Raw genomic sequence first — 18,065 nt, 5'->3', positions numbered from 1 at the left:
GAAATGTATTAGTTTTCACATATGCTTGTTGGAAAAAGCAGCTTGTTTTATAAAAAGTTACCATTTTGAAAACAGCTCCCAGGTAGTTATTTTCTATGGATACTAGCAGCATGAATTATTGCACTATTGTATTCTTCTCTTTTTTTTTTTATCTGTTATATATATATAACTGATAAAAAAAAAAGTTATATATATTACAAGTTACATAATATATATTATATATTATGTAACTATTTGTATACATGTTTAAATGTACATCTTTGTATGTATGTATATACATTGCATTCTCTTGCACTGGAAGCTTCTGTCACCATGACAAATTCCTTGTATATGTAAACATATTTGTGGCGCACTATAATGCTTAGTGCGCCATAAACATAATTATTTGATTGTACTGGCTCTTGAGCTGTTTAGCAAACACAGACTGTATATAATGCAAGCTCCTTGGTGAAGCTGAAAACATCTCTTAATTATTTAGCATTTATTTACTCATTTATTTTCTTTGCATGCAATATTTCTCTGTTTGATTCATTAGTTGAGCAATGCATAATATGTGTGTAATTATGACACGCTTTGCCTTATTAGCATGCAACGCTGATCCTCTAGACTAAGTTTAAACCAGTCAGCCAGTAGTGATGTATACTGTTTAGAAAAAGAGAGATAATGGAAGATAGAGAAGCTTGAAGAAGCTCAAGTAAACTCATTCAGAGACCATTTAATCTGATGCAGATCACTTGTATTAAAATTAATGGGAGAAATTGGAATGCCTAACATGTTGGATGTAGAAAAATCAGTCCTGCCTTACAGGTAAAAGAGCCCATCACCTTTTAGATATAGACATTTCCTGTCAGCATTTATTTATTTTGTGTGATCTGAGCTATAGAAGCAACACCCATGGATTGTTTATTGGATTTAATTGCTGATTTTAAATGTTTTTGATCAGCCATTTTGGAGATTTCGGTATGCCCCATTTAAGTAGATAGGAGCTGTTCTTTAGAATCAGAATCAGAATGAGCTTTATGCCAAGTATGTTTACATATACAAGGAATTTGTCATGGTTACAGAAGCTTCCAGTGCAAGAGAATGCAATGTATATACATTCATACATACAAAGATGTACATTTAAACATGTATACAAATAGTTACATAATATATATATATATATATATATAACAGATAAAAAAAAGAGAAGAATACAATAGTGCAATAATTCATGCTGCTAGTATCCATAGAAAATAACTACCTGGGAGCTGTTTTCAAAATGGTAACTTTTTATAAAACAAGCTGCTTTTTCCAACAAGCTCTATTAAAATGGCTTCACTCACATTTACATTCACACCAGTACGCTGATCTGCTAATTCCAAAAATCTGACTGCACAAGAAAACTGCGTTCCCATGAGATTTGAGATCATTCTCTGCTTTTGCCCTCAAAACGTAAATGCGCAACACTTGCACACATTGATTAAGCTGGTAAGAAGGCTGGTAAAGGTGTTTACACACAAACTCACAATCAGGGTAATAGGCTAAATTTGTCATGCTGATCGTTCCATGCTTGAACTATTTATGGCCCGATAAAGGAAAGCCATTTTAGGTGTTTACATAACCACACACATTGTTGACATTTGCCATATTCGGTGTAAGTTCATTCAGGTAAACACTTCTTGAATCTAGTTGAACTAATTAAGCAGTTCATTACAAAATGAACCGGTTCCAGAAACGACATTTCATTTCATTTCTTTTTTTTTTTTTTAAGTAAATTATTTAGTTACTAAACGAATGCAATACATTACTATATTTTCGATTGGAATTTGTAAATGAGGGTTTTGTATAGTTTTAGTAGTTTTATTTAATGAAAATGTTCTGTTGAAGTTTAATGTTGTTATATATACACTCACCTAAAGGATTATTAGGAACACCATACTAATACTGTGTTTGACCCCCCTTCGCCTTCAGAACTGCCTTAATTCTACGTGGCATTGATTCAACAAGGTGCTGAAAGCATTCTTTAGAAATGTTGGCCCATATTGATAGGATAGCATCTTGCAGTTGATGGAGATTTGTGGAGATTTGTCCCGTTCCACCACATCCCAAAGATGCTCTATTGGGTTGAGATCTGGTGACTGTGGGGGCCATTTTAGTACAGTGAACTCATTGTCATGTTCAAGAAACCAATTTGAAATGATTCAAGCTTTGTGACATGGTGCATTATCCTGCTGGAAGTAGCCATCAGAGGATGGGTACATGGTGGCCATAAAGGGATGGACATGGTCAGAAACAATGCTCAGGTAGGCCGTGGCATTTAAACGATGCCCAATTGGCACTAAGGGGCCTAAAGTGTGCCAAGAAAACATCCCCCACACAATTACACCACCACCACCAGCCTGCACAGTGGTAACAGGGCATGATGGATCCATGTTCTCATTCTGTTTACGCCAAATTCTGACTCTACCATCTGAATGTCTCAACAGAAATCGAGACTCATCAGACCAGGCAACATTTTTCCAGTCTTCAACTGTCCAATTTTGGTGAGCTCTTGCAAATTGTAGCCTCTTTTTCCTATTTGTAGTGGAGATGAGTGGTACCCGGTGGGGTCTTCTGCTGTTGTAGCCCATCCGCCTCAAGGTTGTGCGTGTTGTGGCTTCACAAATGCTTTGCTGCATACCTCGGTTGTAACGAGTGGTTATTTCAGGCAAAGTTGCTCTTCTATCAGCTTGAATCAGTCGGCCCATTCTCCTCTGACCTCTAGCATCAACAAGGCATTTTCGCCCACAGGACTGCCGCATACTGGATGTTTTTCCTTTTCACACCATTCTTTGTAAACCCTAGAAATGGTTGTGCGTGAAAATCCCAGTAACTGAGCAGATTGTGAAATACTCAGAGCGGCCCGTCTGGCACCAACAACCATGCCACGCTCAAAATTGCTTAAATCAACTTTCTTTCCCATTCTGACATTCAGTTTGGAGTTCAGGAGATTGTCTTGACCAGGACCACACCCCTAAATGCATTGAAGCAACTGCCATGTGATTGGTTGATTAGATAATTGCATTAATGAGAAATTGAACAGGTGTTCCTAATAATCCTTTAGGTAAGTGTATATATAGAAGGCTACTGCTAAATATGCAAAATAACGGATTTCTTCTGATCATACAGTCTAACATCTGGCTGAGCACAATCCTTGTTCCTTGATAGTTTGGGATAAGAGTTCATTGTTCTATGAAAAAATACTGTAACTACCAGAAAACGTAAAAGCAAAAAAAGGAAAAAAAGGTTCAACATACAAAGTACGTACATAAATGTTTGATTTTTACCCAGTTACCAGAGACTATTATATTTTCTGTCTGGAAATATACATTATATGACAACAAGATCAAGTTCATACCAAGTCTTGCGTTTCTCACAATAGTTTTGCGTTTCTTGCAATAGTTTACATTCCCTCGCAACATTTTTGGGTTCCCTTGCAATAGTTTTTGTTCCCGTGCAAAAGTTTAATTCTCTCACAATAAGTTGTGCTTTACTTTGCAATAGCACTCTCTCGCAATAGTTTGCCTTCGCTCGCACACAGAGCAATACATGTGCATTGCCGTATGGTGTAACTGTGCCTGTCTATTTGATGCTTTCTTCACCAAACCATATTCTCCAAATGCGTCGTTAGACTTGAGATGAGCTGCGGTGCAAATGCACACTGCCCAGTGGGTGGCGAACTGTAGTTTGTTTTTGTTCGTTTTTTTTATCGAGAAACGTTATACTCTTAGTTTCTACTGTGAGGGAATTACAAATGTTTGCTAGGGAACACAAAGGTCAGCAAAAATGAATATGGAAGAATAATCAAACCTATTTATATAAATTTGTTTTGGTTGCAGTGATTTTGAACATTGTAGTAAAATGCTAGTTTGTTTTTATTGTACGACTCATGGTTTTGAATTGGAGTTGCTGGGTAAAGTCTCATTTAGTTTCGGAGATCCATACATTTCCCCTCTTGTCTCAACAAAAGTGATCTAACTATATGCCTGTACATCTATATTTCTATGTTTTGTCTGTCTGGATATAACAGTGTGAAAAATATGCAAGAGAGGATTTGAATGGTTGTACAAACTGCAGTGAGTGCTCTCAGAGATGTGAGGTATATTGAATAAATGAGAAATTTGTGCCGTGGGACAGAGGGATGTCAGATATAGTTGACGAGTCTTCTTCCTTCTGATGGATTCTGGATGAATCTGGAATGAAAAGACTTCACGCAGTTAATCCTTAAATGAAAAATGCTCTTTAGTTGTAAATGGAGCCAAAGCGGCATTATAACTTCAAGATCAAAGCATTTCCACTTCCCTCTTTCCCAGTCAATGTATTTTTTGAAAACCATTCAAATGTTCAGAATAACTGGTGCCTTTTCAAAGTGTTTGTGTCAGGAAGCACGGTCAATGAGGTGTCAACCCTACCTTGATGTCACTGTTTTTATATTTTGTTATAATTCACTGTATTAAAGGGTTAGTTCACCCAAAAATGAAAATGGTATTATTTACTCACCCTCATTTGTTCTAAATCTGTATGACTTAACCTTTTCCTTGGAACACAAAAGGAAACATTAAGGCAGTACTTTAGTCTCAGTCACCATTCACTTCTATTGTGTAGAATGTGAATGACTGAGACTAACATTCTGCCTGACCTCTCCTTTTGTGTTCGAAGGAAGAAAGGAAGCCATACATGTTTGAAATTACATGAGGGTAAGTCATCTTTTCAGTGAACTCTCCGTTTAAAGCGTTCCTCTTAGGTGCCATTGTCGAAGACCAAACGTTGTTATCCTTTTAGCAAAAATGGTAGTTCAACAAAAGTTGGTTTTCTCCCTACAGAGACACAGACATTCTCTCTCTATTCCATGGAGACGCCGGCCTACCCAAAAAGTAAGATACGCCACACGTACCTCTGGCTTCCCGTCAACCTCCTCTGTTTGCTGATGTACATGTGGTTATTACAATTTCAGCAGACTGAACCGCTGTGTTCTTTTCTATCATTTTTAAAGTAGTAGTTTTCCAAAAAAAAAATAAAATTCAATAATTTACTCATCCTCATGTTCTAAACCCATATGGCTTTATTTTTTCAAGAAAACACAGAGATGTTGTGTGTAATGTCCATGTTGCTCTTTTCCAAACAACTAAATGATTATTTACTGAACATTTTTTCCTCTGCCATAGCAAATCTCAATTGCACTTGAATATTTAACCAAGTTTGACAATAGATAAAATCAAACTGATTTGGTTCTTGATTTAAGTTGCTTGTTCTACACAAAGCTACCGTATGGCTTCAGAAGACTTTGAATATTGTGCATGAGTTTTATCAACTACTTTTGCTTTATGGCATGTTTTGGTTGTTTTTGGAGCTTGGCCCTGGTCATTGTTTACTTTAATAGTTTTTCATTGCTGCATGAACATAATTAAAAACATCTCCTTTTCTGTTCGATAGAAGAGTCATGTAAGTCATATGAGCTCTGAACAGCATAAGGGTGAGTAAATATTGACAGAATTGTTTTTTTTTTTCAGTGAACAATTCTTCCTTTACATATTTGACTGTCACTAGATGTTTGGAAGCCTTTGACTGCATCCTCTTGCAGCCCTCCTTGGACCAGCTTTTCTGTGCAGTGGTGGCAGTATTCAAGCTCCTGTCTATGTGTCTTGCTTTCTTTCTTTGATCTTGCTACTTTTGATAAACCATTGCTTGGCAGCTTTGCTGTCATTTAAGCTGAATAATTTTTTCCTGTACTAACTTAAATTTGTGAAAGCATTTGCTAGAATTTCAGACAGAATTCAGCATCAGTCATGAAGACAATTTATTCTCTAATTATATTTGAGTGCACCATTTTTAATTGCCTCGTCTCCCTTTTCTTCTTCCTGTCTTATTCATAATATGCAACTTTGCTGCTATAGTCAAAGAATTATGAGCTGCCTTAGTACATCAGTAGAATTATGAACTGTTAAGGACAGAGAGAACTTTTTGACCCTTGACATTTCTTTTTAAATGAATTATTCATCATTGAATTAATGATTTCCAATACTGACAGTATAGAATTGGTAAGCAAGGTTATGCTGATTTGCTGATGCTCCAGTTATGTAGCCAATGTCCTTTCACTTACTGCATCGTTTTGTCAATCACTGAAGAGGGTGTACGTCATGATCAAAGAATGCTGACTCGCCTATAGCCAAAGAGATCCTAGAGAAGATTAGCTTGCATGTTATTAGACCATGCTAAATTCCTTGTTGGGGACGATAGCAATAGGGAAGCTGATAGTGTCACTCAAATCTCAAAAAGATTCACAACTGAGAAAATAACATTATCTGTTAACTTGAGTTACTGAAGTATGACATGTTCCTGGATTAAGATCCTTGTTGCTCCTGAAATATAAGTTCTGTCAACCAATCAGATTTTAGTTTTAGGGCTGGGTTAGGGGCTTGAACAATATTTTTAACCTATAGTTTTCTATTGAAACATGTTCCTTCTTATGATTGTCAAAAGTACTGGAACTTTGGTACCAAGGCTATATGAAAAAAAAAAAAGAAAAAGATGTAACGATCAAAGTTTTTTACTGAACTGGTAGTACCAAGTAATGACTTAGTTAAGTACCCGCGTGCTATCTGACTGAAAGGTGGTTGTTAAAAAAATGCTAAAATCTCTTAATATTAATTGAAAAACTATTTTGAAATCGAAAAACTAATTTGTTTTAAAAAGAAAACTTAACTGATCTTAATTTATTTGTATTTTTTTCCATTAATATGCACTTGGTTTGCTTAATACCTATTTAGTATGAATTTTATCTAAACATTTAAATAAACAGTCATAACCCTATGCCTAACCATAACCCTAACATTAGAGATAAATTATAGATTTACAGTATAAGAATGGTGTGTAAGCTCCTATGCCTAATATTAACTCTAAACCCCCAACGTTAATTTCTGATTGGTTGAATGGAAGGCTGTTCCTGAACCTAAAAGGATGGTAAATTAAGTTGGGGTCAACATTCTTAGATCTACCAACCTCAATGATTTTATTAGTTTGGTAGGTTTAGAGTTATTGATGTGGTTAGAGCCATGATTGATTGATAGGAAAATTGTTCCTGAACCAACAGATGATATTGATTCATTATCACATCCTACTTGGCAAAAATTATGTTGATATAAATGCATTAACTAAACAAATCTGAACAACTAAACAAGTCAGAACTCTCTACAAAATGTCCTTCAAGTATGACATTTAGCATGTTGGAATAGTGATTGATGAAGGTGATGGCATGAAAAGATGATGTATATTGTTTTTTTTGTTTGTTTTTTTTTTGTTCTCTTGCATGTTTTAGGAGTTTGTCTCTGGCTTTTTTGGGATTTTGGGCTAGTGGGCAAATTATTCTTTATGCAGGTTGGTTTGTCTGCCAGTTTTTGCATGGGTAACCAGTGGTCTAGTTTGTGTGCCACCAATGCACCGGTGACTGAATTGGTAATAGCTGATGTAACTAATTACTGCACCGTCCAAACATTTGGTCATCGATTATTTAGGGCCTGCATGATTCTTATAATCTTGGAGTCATGGATGGTGTTTATATGAAAGTAATCTGAATTCCAACGGAACAATCATTGTGGCCTTACCGCTTTGTCTGCTCTGCTGGGAAATCATAAATACAAAGTTCTAACATGAATTATGAGCTGCTTTTTTAAATTCCTTATGTTATATTTGGTTAGTGTCTTAAAGTAGTTGTTCCATGGTGTTTGTTTTTCTCTTACAGATTGAGAAGATTATGACTCTCATCGGAGCCGGCTTCTCCAAAGACCAGGAGTGCCCTGCTTCAGGTACGAGCAGTTCCTACCCTCTGAACACATTTGTGTCTGTAGAATGCCTTCCTGAATGCCTTCCCTTAAAATTGTTCAACATGGCAAGATGCAAGTAATTTCTATTACTATGATCCATAATACATGGAACAAATTTCTGGTTGCGAGTTTTACATTTTAATTTAGAGGGGAGAATGTTATATTGTTACTGCTCATTTTACTAATTTAGGTAGTTAACGTTATTGTATCTTGACCGTAACTGAGCACAAAGTGTCTTTGTGGATCACACATTTGAATGAGATGCTGCCATTGTGTCGGCTCCCCAATCAAATCAGACCTGAGTAAGCAATCCAGCAGTGAAACACAATAATCTCTTTATGGGCAAGAGGAGGATGAAGGCCAAGTCCAGAAGGGCTACATTAGTGAAGAAAGGATATTGGGTTGGCTGACCCTTTAAATGGAGAGTGAGGAATCCCAATGTGATGTTGAAGGACGTAGGGACAGTTGAGAGTTAAATCAATGGATGCTTAAATGCTTGATGATTCAGCCTTGATGATGTGTGACCTTATGCTATTTGGAAGTGGCTCGACTATTGACCTTCTTCTGGAATAAACCAAACTGCTGTACTCGACTGGTGGGATGGACCACATCGAAACACGGTTGCTGTACTACCTGCTCCTTCATGCACAGTTGCAAACTCTTAAAGTTAAGCCTTGAATAAAACATAATTTTCTCTTCAATTTATATATGTCCTAAGCCTGTAAACGTTGCTTAAAGTGGGTTTAGTCTTTGCAAGGGGCCTCTATGGTCCAGCTGGATTCATTGGCCCATATAAGCACAAAGCCTTGCTAGAGGACCAGTCCTTCCTCTGTCCTTTTGTCACATGGCACTGCTTCTGACCTCATTTCCTGTTTCCTGAAGGCATCCTACTTGGACATGACTTTGCTCTTGGAAGGCTTTATATTAGTGCTGCTTGTTAAGGTACTGATATCTCAAATTATATCTTAAATTGTGCATCTTGTTGAGGAGAACAAGATGCACAATTCTTGTACTTTTGTAAGCAATCAAATGTACAACTTTTTCCTGGCAGGTGATAATATGGGCAAAGAAGTCCTGAAGGCTTGGTCACATTTACCTTTGCTAAGCAAAATTCCACTGGTGATGAACGTGTGGTGACCTTCAGCTCTCACTGGATCACTTGGCAGTCGAGTGTGAAGCGGCTGAGATGAGGATTAGCACCACTAAATCTGAGGCCGTGGTTCTCAGCAGGAAACCAATGGAGTGCGTACTCCAGGTAGGGAAGGAGGTATTGCCCCAAGTGAAGGAGTTTAAGTACCTCGGGGTCTTGTTCACGAGTGAGGGTACAATGGAGCGGGAGGTTGGCCGGAGAATCGGGGCAGCGGGGGCGCTATTGCACTCGCTCTATCGCACCGTTGTCACGAAAAGAGAGCTGAGCCGGAAGGCAAAGCTCTCGATCTACCGGTCAGTTTTTGTTCCTACCCTCACCTATGGTCATGAAGGCTGGGTCATGACCGAAAGAACTAGGTCACGAGTACAAGCGGCTGAAATGGGCTTCCTCAGAAGGGTGGCGGGCTTCTCCCTTAGAGATAGGGTGAGGAGCTCAGTCATCCGTGAGGAGCTCGGAGTAGAGCCGCTGCTCCTTTGCGTCGAAAGGAGTCAGTTGAGGTGGTTTGGGCATCTGGTAAGGATGCCCCTTGGCTGCCTCCCTAGGGAGGTGTTTCAGGCACATCCAGCTGGGAGGAGGCCTCGTGGAAGACCCAGGATTAGGTGGAGAGATTACATCTCCACACTGGTCTGGGAACGCCTCGAGGTCCCCCAGTCAGAGCTGGTTAATGTGGCTCGGGATAGGGAAGTTTGGGGCCCCCTGCTGGAGCAGCTGCCCCAGCGACCCGACTTCGGAAAAGTGGTTGAAGATGGATGGATGGATGGATGAAGGTGTGGTTGGATTTAACCAAACACCTTCCACAATGCTGATAATATGTGTGTCCAAGTTCATTAAACTTGAACCCATGTGAAATTTAGTAGAGAACCTCTTGGCCGCCAGAAGTCTATCAGGCAGAATTCCTGATCACGCAGATTCCCATTGAGATGACTGTATTTAGCCTGCAAAATTTTGCTTTACAAAATTAAATGTGACCAAGTCTTTTTGCCCTGTGCTCACATGCAGCGACTTTATTGCTTGATGTCACTAGTCTGTACTGAGAAGTGGCTATTGGGTGTTCCTACTGTTGTCGCTCTAACGTTATTGGTGGATTGCATGTCTGGCCATGTCTTTTGATAATATGATCACACGATGTCTATGATCACTATGATTTAATTCTAATTTAAAAAGGAATATATTTTCTTTTCCCCAAATATTCACATTCTGCAGGGGAGAGTCTTTTTATATGAACTGCAGTAGTGCTTACGGCATCATAGCATTAATAACAGGAAAAAAACTATCAATGTATGAATCAAACTCTCTCAGACTGGCGACATGTTATTTTCTATGCATAATTTTTATTATATCCATGTATGTTGTTACATACAAATCATATAGAACAGTGAAATAGCTCACAGAAAATTTAACATCTCATCTGTCTTGCTTGCACTCGACTCCATTATCTCAAAGGAGACTGGTGACGTGAGCTCCGACAAAGTATTCACTCCTATTGCTTGTTGCTCCCGAAAGTCACTCCTCATTTGCATCAAGTTTTCTCAAATATGTTGTGTTGCTCGCCATGCCCACATCTAATCGCCATAGGTTGCTGGGACCCTAGCCATATCTGTTGACCTGAACTGCCTACCAACTACCTAGCAACCACCCAGTGCACCCTAGCAATGCTCTAACATTCACTCAACACACAAGAAACAACATAGCAGTATCATGGTAACTACCCTGAACTCTCCAGCATCACATCAGCATGGGCAAGAACGATTTTCTTCAGATAATGTAAAAATCTTGTTTTGCTAGTACTGTTTATATCACTATGATTTCAGTCATAGTGAAATTTGTTTTTTTTTTCTATAGAATTAGTTTGTTATTGGGTAGTATTACAATTCACATTTTAAAGCATTAGTTATCATATAAAGTACACAGAATTACAATTTGAATGGAAGCCTGCAACAGGATTATTGACAGTCTTTGCTCAATTTGTTCTTGTCTATGATGAGAATGGATTGGGAAGTTGGGAGGATTTGAAAAAGAACTGCCCTGCAGCTCTGCAAAAAAATTTTTTCCATCCTTAAGCCTTGAAGCTATGCATATGCTCATGCGTTTGTGCTTTGCTTTCTTGATAATTACCACTTTGCAGCACACCTTTTTTTTTCACCTACTTGTCTTTTGAAGCAATGGTTATGCATTTACTGGTGTAGTCAACAATAGGAAGACCCAAGGGAAATTGTCCTGGTTGGGTCAATGGCAGGACAAAGGTTTGATGGGTCTTTAAACAATAGACAGCAGGCCTGCAGTTTCTTTTAGGAGAAGAGAGAGAGATAGAGAGAGTGAGGAAGGGAGGAAGGGAGGGAGGGAGGAGAAGAGATGGGGAAAGGGAGGGGAGAGCAGGAGGGAGGCAAATAGAGCAAGAGACAGAGCGAGCGCTGCAGAGCTGAATTGACAGTGTCCGGCAGAGCAAGAAGAAACCACACCTATTTCAAAAGGATTGCGGCTGTATTTCCATGAACATCTTGACTGATCCGCACCACTCATTCACCAAAGTTGTGCTGGCATTCTGTGTAGCAGGTTGTGGGACAAGTAAAACACACCCCTGACCTTTTTGTACTTAAACAGAGCTCAACTACCGGCAGACGAGATGTCTAAAGAAACTAAAGGAGTATCTTCATGTCTCCAATGTACTATAGGATTGTCTGATCTTTAAAGTGCACCTACTTTCTGTGTTTGGATTTCTACTGAAGCTTCACTGATTCTAAGAGACTTTGCTGTGTGGGAAAAGCATGTCTGTTCTTTTGTGGTTGAGAGTCACTGATTAAGTTGAATGACTCAGACGGATACTAGTCCTCATTATGTGATTGGTTCTCTATTCTCTCTGTTTTTAATTCTGGTACGATTAGTCAGACTTCGTGTTAGTGTTTATCAATGAGGCATACGCTTGGTTCCTTGCATCTTAATCTTGGCTGTCAAATCCTTGTATTTCTAAATGTGACAGATAGCTGGCTCATGTTTAGGTTTATACAAAGAGTTTTAGTAGAGCAGATACGTGATGTAGGAGCCCTCTACCTTTTAATATGTTTATCACACAGCCGTGTACCTTTGATATTGGGGAATTTACTTTGTACAATGCAAGTCATGCAACTCTGTCTGGCTTTTAAGTTAACTGAGAGATTGGATTAGAAGTTAATTCACACGATGTTAAGATAGAAAGCGCGGTGGGCAAATTACAGTTAAGAGCTTCCAGGCTCACAATAGAGTCCAACAGCAATTTTTAGTTGCATTTTGGAGACCAGGAGATTTGTAACATTTTAAAGCAAGTTATTGGTACTTAATTAGTCACTCAGCTCCAGTTTGTGGTGTTCATGGGATCTTTAGCGATGACGAATTGGGTGAATGCCTTTCTGTCATTGGCAGAGTTGAGGGTTATTTGTGTACCTACCTCCTCATAGTTACCCCAGGAGGTAAATACCAACTTTTCACCATGGGATGTGTTTCCTAGCTCTGCAGTGCCTTTTCTCATTAAACAGTCCAGAAATTCGAGTTGAAGCATGCAGAGATGGATATGCAAGCTCACACTTTCATGAACTAGCTTCTCCTTGATTATAATGAAATGTGTTTACTAATCGAAAGACCTGTTCCCTGGGATATCCCTTATTGATTATCAAAATGTTATTTTTATGGATACGTGCCATCTTTCACAGATACAACTCTTTTGGATTATAAAATAAGCCCTTGATTTTCTTGGGGCGCTTTCCTGACTACAATGGAAATTTAGACAATTACTTTTTGTTCTCCGGACCCAGTTTTACTCCACTACATACTTTAAAGAATCTTAAAAAGAAACATCAAGCCTCTCACAAAAATCTGGAATGTAAATTGTCTTACAGAGGAAGTCACGTAGTGTCTAAAACTGTGAATAACCATTTGTGTCCAACAAATAGGGCCCCTCGTTCAGCCAAAATTGGCCAACTACGAACTTTACATTTTCGTTCATTCTTAGCCATCGTGGTTTCTCCCCTGTTGTGGGAGTGGCCACACCTCTTGGCCGGGACCCTGTCGCCTTTGCCCTCCTGGTGTTTGTGCTCTCGGCACTGTTGGCCGAGAAGGATGTGGCAGTGCCACCTCTCTTCCTCCGAGTGCCGATGCTACCGTCTCAATGGTTTCTCGCTGCTCAAGCGCCTTCCTCTGTCTGCAGGTGGAGCCGGGCGACTAATCGAACAGCCGGTTGGTGATTGGTTGGAGCATATAGGCCTTTCACAGTATGAGAGTAAGTTGCTGCTCAATGGCTTTGATGACCTGCGGTTCATGGTAAGTGTATAGTTTTATTTAATATCTTCTACAAATTAAAACATTTCAATTTTACAGCTACTGTACCTCAGTTCTTTATGTAAATGACTACTGTTATGATTATCTGACCTCTTTGCATGTGAAAACTACTAATGAAGTCATGCTTTTTAATGGACCATTGGGGTCTTTTTATGCCTTTAATTATTAAATTAAATGATAGTGTTATTATGAAAAATTTTACTTGTATTTTTACTTTTTGCTGATTTTTTTTAAACTGCTGAAGCAACTCATCCTCTCAATTACTTGGCAAGAAGGACGTGTTACATTTTGCATGGTTCATATGGCAGCTTTGATAGTCTGTTGGCTAAGGATCTAGAAACTTAATGGTTACTGGGCGCAGGGTAGTCACTGGTGAACGTTTCATTGATTATTTTATTGTAAGCTATGGGAGACTAAATTTACCCATCAGCACCTCTCAATAAAAGGCTTGGAAAGCAGTTTAAAGTACTACAAGTTAAATAAGATTTATCACTCACTCCTTTATAATTTCCCTCATTCGTGAATGGAGAGTTTACAAGTACCTTGAATAAACAACCATAGCGTGATAACAAGGATGCTGCCATAGCACAGAGGACCTGCAGCCAAGCAAATTTAGTTTTTTCTATAACTCCAGCCAGACAGTCAGCATTCTTTTTAAGATGGAAGGAGAAATGATCAGTGTCTGTACTTGAGTCTAATATATCAATATTTGTTCAAGCAAAAAGCCACTTATTCCAGGTGGATGATCTTGTCCTTGTCCAGGGCCTGAATTATCAATCATTAACAAATTAATTAGGATATTGTTACCAGATAGGATGCTAAGTTTAATTTAAGTTCAGGCGGAACTCGATCACCAATATCCAATAATGTAGGCAATGAAAGTTTACATAGGGTTAGGAATTTGAACAAACAGCAGATAGTGTTCAATTGTGCATATATCGGCTAATTTACAATGGCTTCAAATGTGCCCCCCACTCTAGCAACTACAAAGAAATGACCTAGCAAGTTACACTGACATATATTTTTGCTTATAGATTAATATGCTTTCACAGATTTATGTGAAGGGACACCTTCCACAAACATGTTTTCTTAGAGCGTTATGACCCAGCATCATCTTTGCAACACCAAGTATTTTGAGATGTGTGTGTTGTAAATCAGAGATGGGTCCCTGGTCACCCTCTGTTAGCAGCCACCTCATAGCAGGAGTGATGATCGTTTTATAGCCAAGCTGGTCAGCGAGGGCTGTCATTGTGTGTGTAGACCATATCTTAATGCATCTGTCCGTCTCTGCAGCAGCTTAAGAGTCACTCTGTACATTCTTATTTCAGTGGAAAGATGAAAGATGAGGATGGAATCCATAAATATACTCAGCTAGCCATTAGTAGACAGTCACCGACAAAATACTTCAGTGAAAGGAAAGTTCAAACTAGGTGACCAGTGAAAGGAAAGCCCAAAATACCAGTGAACTTTCATGATTTTAATTTCCAGTTTCAGTACCACAGCACAAACCAATTTGCTATTAAAAAAAAAAACTCCTGGTTATATTTAGTATAGTATAAAATAAATAAATAAATTATATATATTCAATGGAAACTGTAAGTTCTATATGTCAACCTTAATCTGGTTAGCCTCCTGTAAATACAGGATAACTGCATATATTAATATCTGTTAATGTTAATTATATAGATACAATTGTTCATTGCTAGTTCGTATTTGTTCATAATGTATTAACTAATGTTAAAATCAGGGCTGTGTAAAAATACAGCTTTTCCAATGATCGACTTGTAATGTGTTGTAAAATGTTTCTTTACACAACCCTCTACAATAAGAGTAAATCACTCGGTTATGCAACCAAATTTTGCATTTTGTTACAAAAAATGCTTGTTTAATTGTAAGATTTCACTTGTCAGTGATTGTAGTATAATGACAAAGAAGTTTAGCACTGAGACCCTTTTACTGCTTGTTGGGAGTAAAAGTTTGGTTTGACTTGTTTCATGGAATGCGTCAAAAGGCAAGATCCATGCTATCCATTTTTTATTGAATAATGTATTTTTAATACACTTTAATTCTTTAGTTAGTGATCAAAAACAACACATTTTTTTTTTTTAATTCTAATCTCACACAGTATGGATGCAGTAAAGGTTCGGTTACATTTACCGTTGCAGAGCAAAAATCTGCTTGCGAAAATCAGTCTTCTCAAAGGAATCGTTCTTGACTTTCACACAACGTACTTCCTGTGGTGAAAGAATTTCCCTTCACAGAGTTTGTATTGAGTTCAAGTTTAGTGAACTTGGACAGGTGAATTGGCTGCACTTACAAATAGGAAGTTGCTTGGTTTTTCAGTGACCTCTGTGTGGGTTGTGCCTCTTACACAGCTAAACTGAATATTCACAGTGGATATAATTTTAGTGGTGAGTTTATTTTTAACTTCACCCTCTGAGAGTATAAAGTGCTGCATTAAAAAGAGTCTGCTTGGCAATATACACACACACACACACACACACATTGTGTGTACATATATATAAATGTATATAGTACTGTTCAAAATTTTAGGTACTTATGAAACATTTTGCATAGTGAGGATGTCTTCAAAAATAATTAAATAAATGGTTCTCTTACGAGAGGTTCTCTCGTATTGCGTAAGCTAGCTTACGCTACGGGAAAGATTCATCTTTTCTGAGATATTGAAGCCAAAAAATTACCCTTAATTTTTGTATCCATTGTCAACGCAGTGCAGCAGCTGCAGACCTTGAGGGGGCTAGCTAGCGAGCTCATAGGTTGCTCTGCGGCAACTGCTGCAGCCTATAGACGAGCTTGGGCGAACTCTCATCCAATGAGAGGCGTCCGCGCGCTCACTGCATCAAAGCCCGCCAAAATGGGCGTGACTAGAGTGCATATAAGTGTAGTTCGTAGGCTGGAACCCTGATTTTCATCTCTTCAGCGAAGCTCTTCGCGTCTCTGAACTGGAAGCCGCGTTGCCGTTCGAGGGGCATCAAGCAAGCGTGGACAGCGCTCGAAGAAGCCGGCCGTCTTCGCCACCTTCAGCCGTCCTGTGAGCTACGCCATCCGGCGACGTATCCTTTTTAAAACAAGCTAGTTCTTACGAACTTCACAAAAGAGTACGAGCGTCTTTTTAAAGATGCCTCGCTCCACTTGCGCCTCATGCCGCGCCCCTCTCAGCACCGGAGACCGCCACGTCATCTGCGCTCTTTGCCTGGGACTGGGGCATGCAGAGCTCGCCCTCGCTGAAGGCGGATGCGATCTCTGCGAGGAGCTTCCGATGTCGACCCTGCGGGCTCGACTCGGCGCTCAGGACCGAGCCGCCGCGCGCCTTCCATTCAGCCACGCAGAAAAAAGCGCCGCTCTCAAAGGCTGCCGGAACCAGTGGTAGAAGCGATTGCCTTGCCGGAGCCCCTCCCTCGAGCATCGCCTTCACCCTCCCCGCCCACCCGGACGCGCAGTTGCCGCCCAGCGGCTGCTCTGCTGCCATCTCGGACGAAGAAGCGGAGGATAAGGGCTGTTCCATCATGGCTCGACAGCGAGGAGTGGTCAGGCGCCACGCCTCCTCCTCGGCCCAGGAATCCAGCAGGACCGCGCCCGAGTCGAAGGGGAACTAACGACTCCTCACACAGGTTGTCGACCGCCTCGGGCTCGAGTGGTCACCGCCCCTGAGCAGGCTCCCAACAGACTCCACGCCGCGACCTTTGTCCGCCCTCGCAGAAGGCGGTCTAAGCTGGTGCTCCCGACTAAGGCCTGCAGAACTACTTCTGCCTGTGTTGGCCGCGCCTATACCGCCGCCCGGCCAAGCGCATCTGCTCTGCATTCCATGGCCGTCTTACAGACAGAGGCTGTTTCAGATCTGACTAGCCGACATGAGAGAAGCTGAACGCACTACGCCGCTCTCTCTGTCCGGTCTCTTCGGTTCCGCGGTGAGTGGCATTGTTGACCGTTTCCGAAGCCCAAGCCATGAATCTCTTTCTGCCTCGTCGTGCTAGCTCCTCTGCAGGCCGCCCACGTGACCAGCCTCCTGCACGAGCCTCTTCACGGCGCCCAGCTCAACAAGCCAGACTTCTCAGCGCCGAGAGGGCGGCCGCCTCGATCAGCGCTCAGACAGCCGCCGCAGACCGCCGCCTCCTGCGGGCCTCGGCCTAAGATTGTACTGAAACCTGAGCAACCGAAGTCATCCTAGCGTTGTTGAGAAAACGACGGCTCAGTCCCGCCACGGCCGGACCACCGTCAAAGCTCGCCCCCTGTCAGTCCCCTTCTCTCAGGCTACTGCAGTGGTGGATTCAGCAGCCAACAAGCCGGTGATACTACCCGCTTGCTCAGCACTCAAACGCCGCTTTCACGGCGACCCAAAGAAATCTTGTAAAGAGTAAACATGCCTTATGTGTAGAAAATGTGCCCACAATCCAGTGCTCACCCCTACACACAAGCATTACACATCCCGTGTCCCTATCAGAGCACAGTCACATAAGCGGTTACGACCCGCTTGAGTGTTAGAGTTAATAAACGCTCCACGAGCCCGTCAGGCGCATCCCTCCTCTGCCCGCTCTGTCACACGGCCAGCTGTATGTAAGTCCCGTGACGCCCCTGTCAGTCCCCTTATCTCAGGCTACTGCAGTGGTGGATTCAGCAGCCAACAAGCCGGTGATATTACCCGCTTGCCTGCACTCAAGCGCCGTTTCCACGGCGACTCAAAATAAAGCCTTATGTGTAGAAAATGTGCCCACAATCCAGTGTTCACCCCTACACACAAGCATTAC

At 40.6% G+C, this 18,065-nt stretch overlaps 1 protein-coding gene across 3 annotated transcripts in view; it reads left to right on the top strand.

Annotated features, from left to right (window-relative positions):
- LOC127628940 (ankyrin repeat and SAM domain-containing protein 1A-like) overlaps positions 1-18,065 on the top strand; it is a 161,595-nt gene that overhangs the window by 113,671 nt on the left and 29,859 nt on the right. For all 3 annotated transcript variants that reach the window (XM_052105924.1, XM_052105925.1, XM_052105926.1), the window contains 3 exons: positions 4,845-4,895; positions 7,760-7,823; positions 13,169-13,281. In XM_052105924.1, the coding sequence (XP_051961884.1) occupies positions 4,845-4,895; positions 7,760-7,823; positions 13,169-13,281 (228 nt within the window). The remainder of the gene's footprint in view (positions 1-4,844; positions 4,896-7,759; positions 7,824-13,168; positions 13,282-18,065) is intronic.

This window comes from Xyrauchen texanus, chromosome 35 (assembly GCF_025860055.1).
Source record: "Xyrauchen texanus isolate HMW12.3.18 chromosome 35, RBS_HiC_50CHRs, whole genome shotgun sequence".
Taxonomy (NCBI): Eukaryota; Metazoa; Chordata; class Actinopteri; order Cypriniformes; family Catostomidae; genus Xyrauchen; species Xyrauchen texanus.
This window is presented reverse-complemented; position numbering and strand designations above follow the sequence as displayed.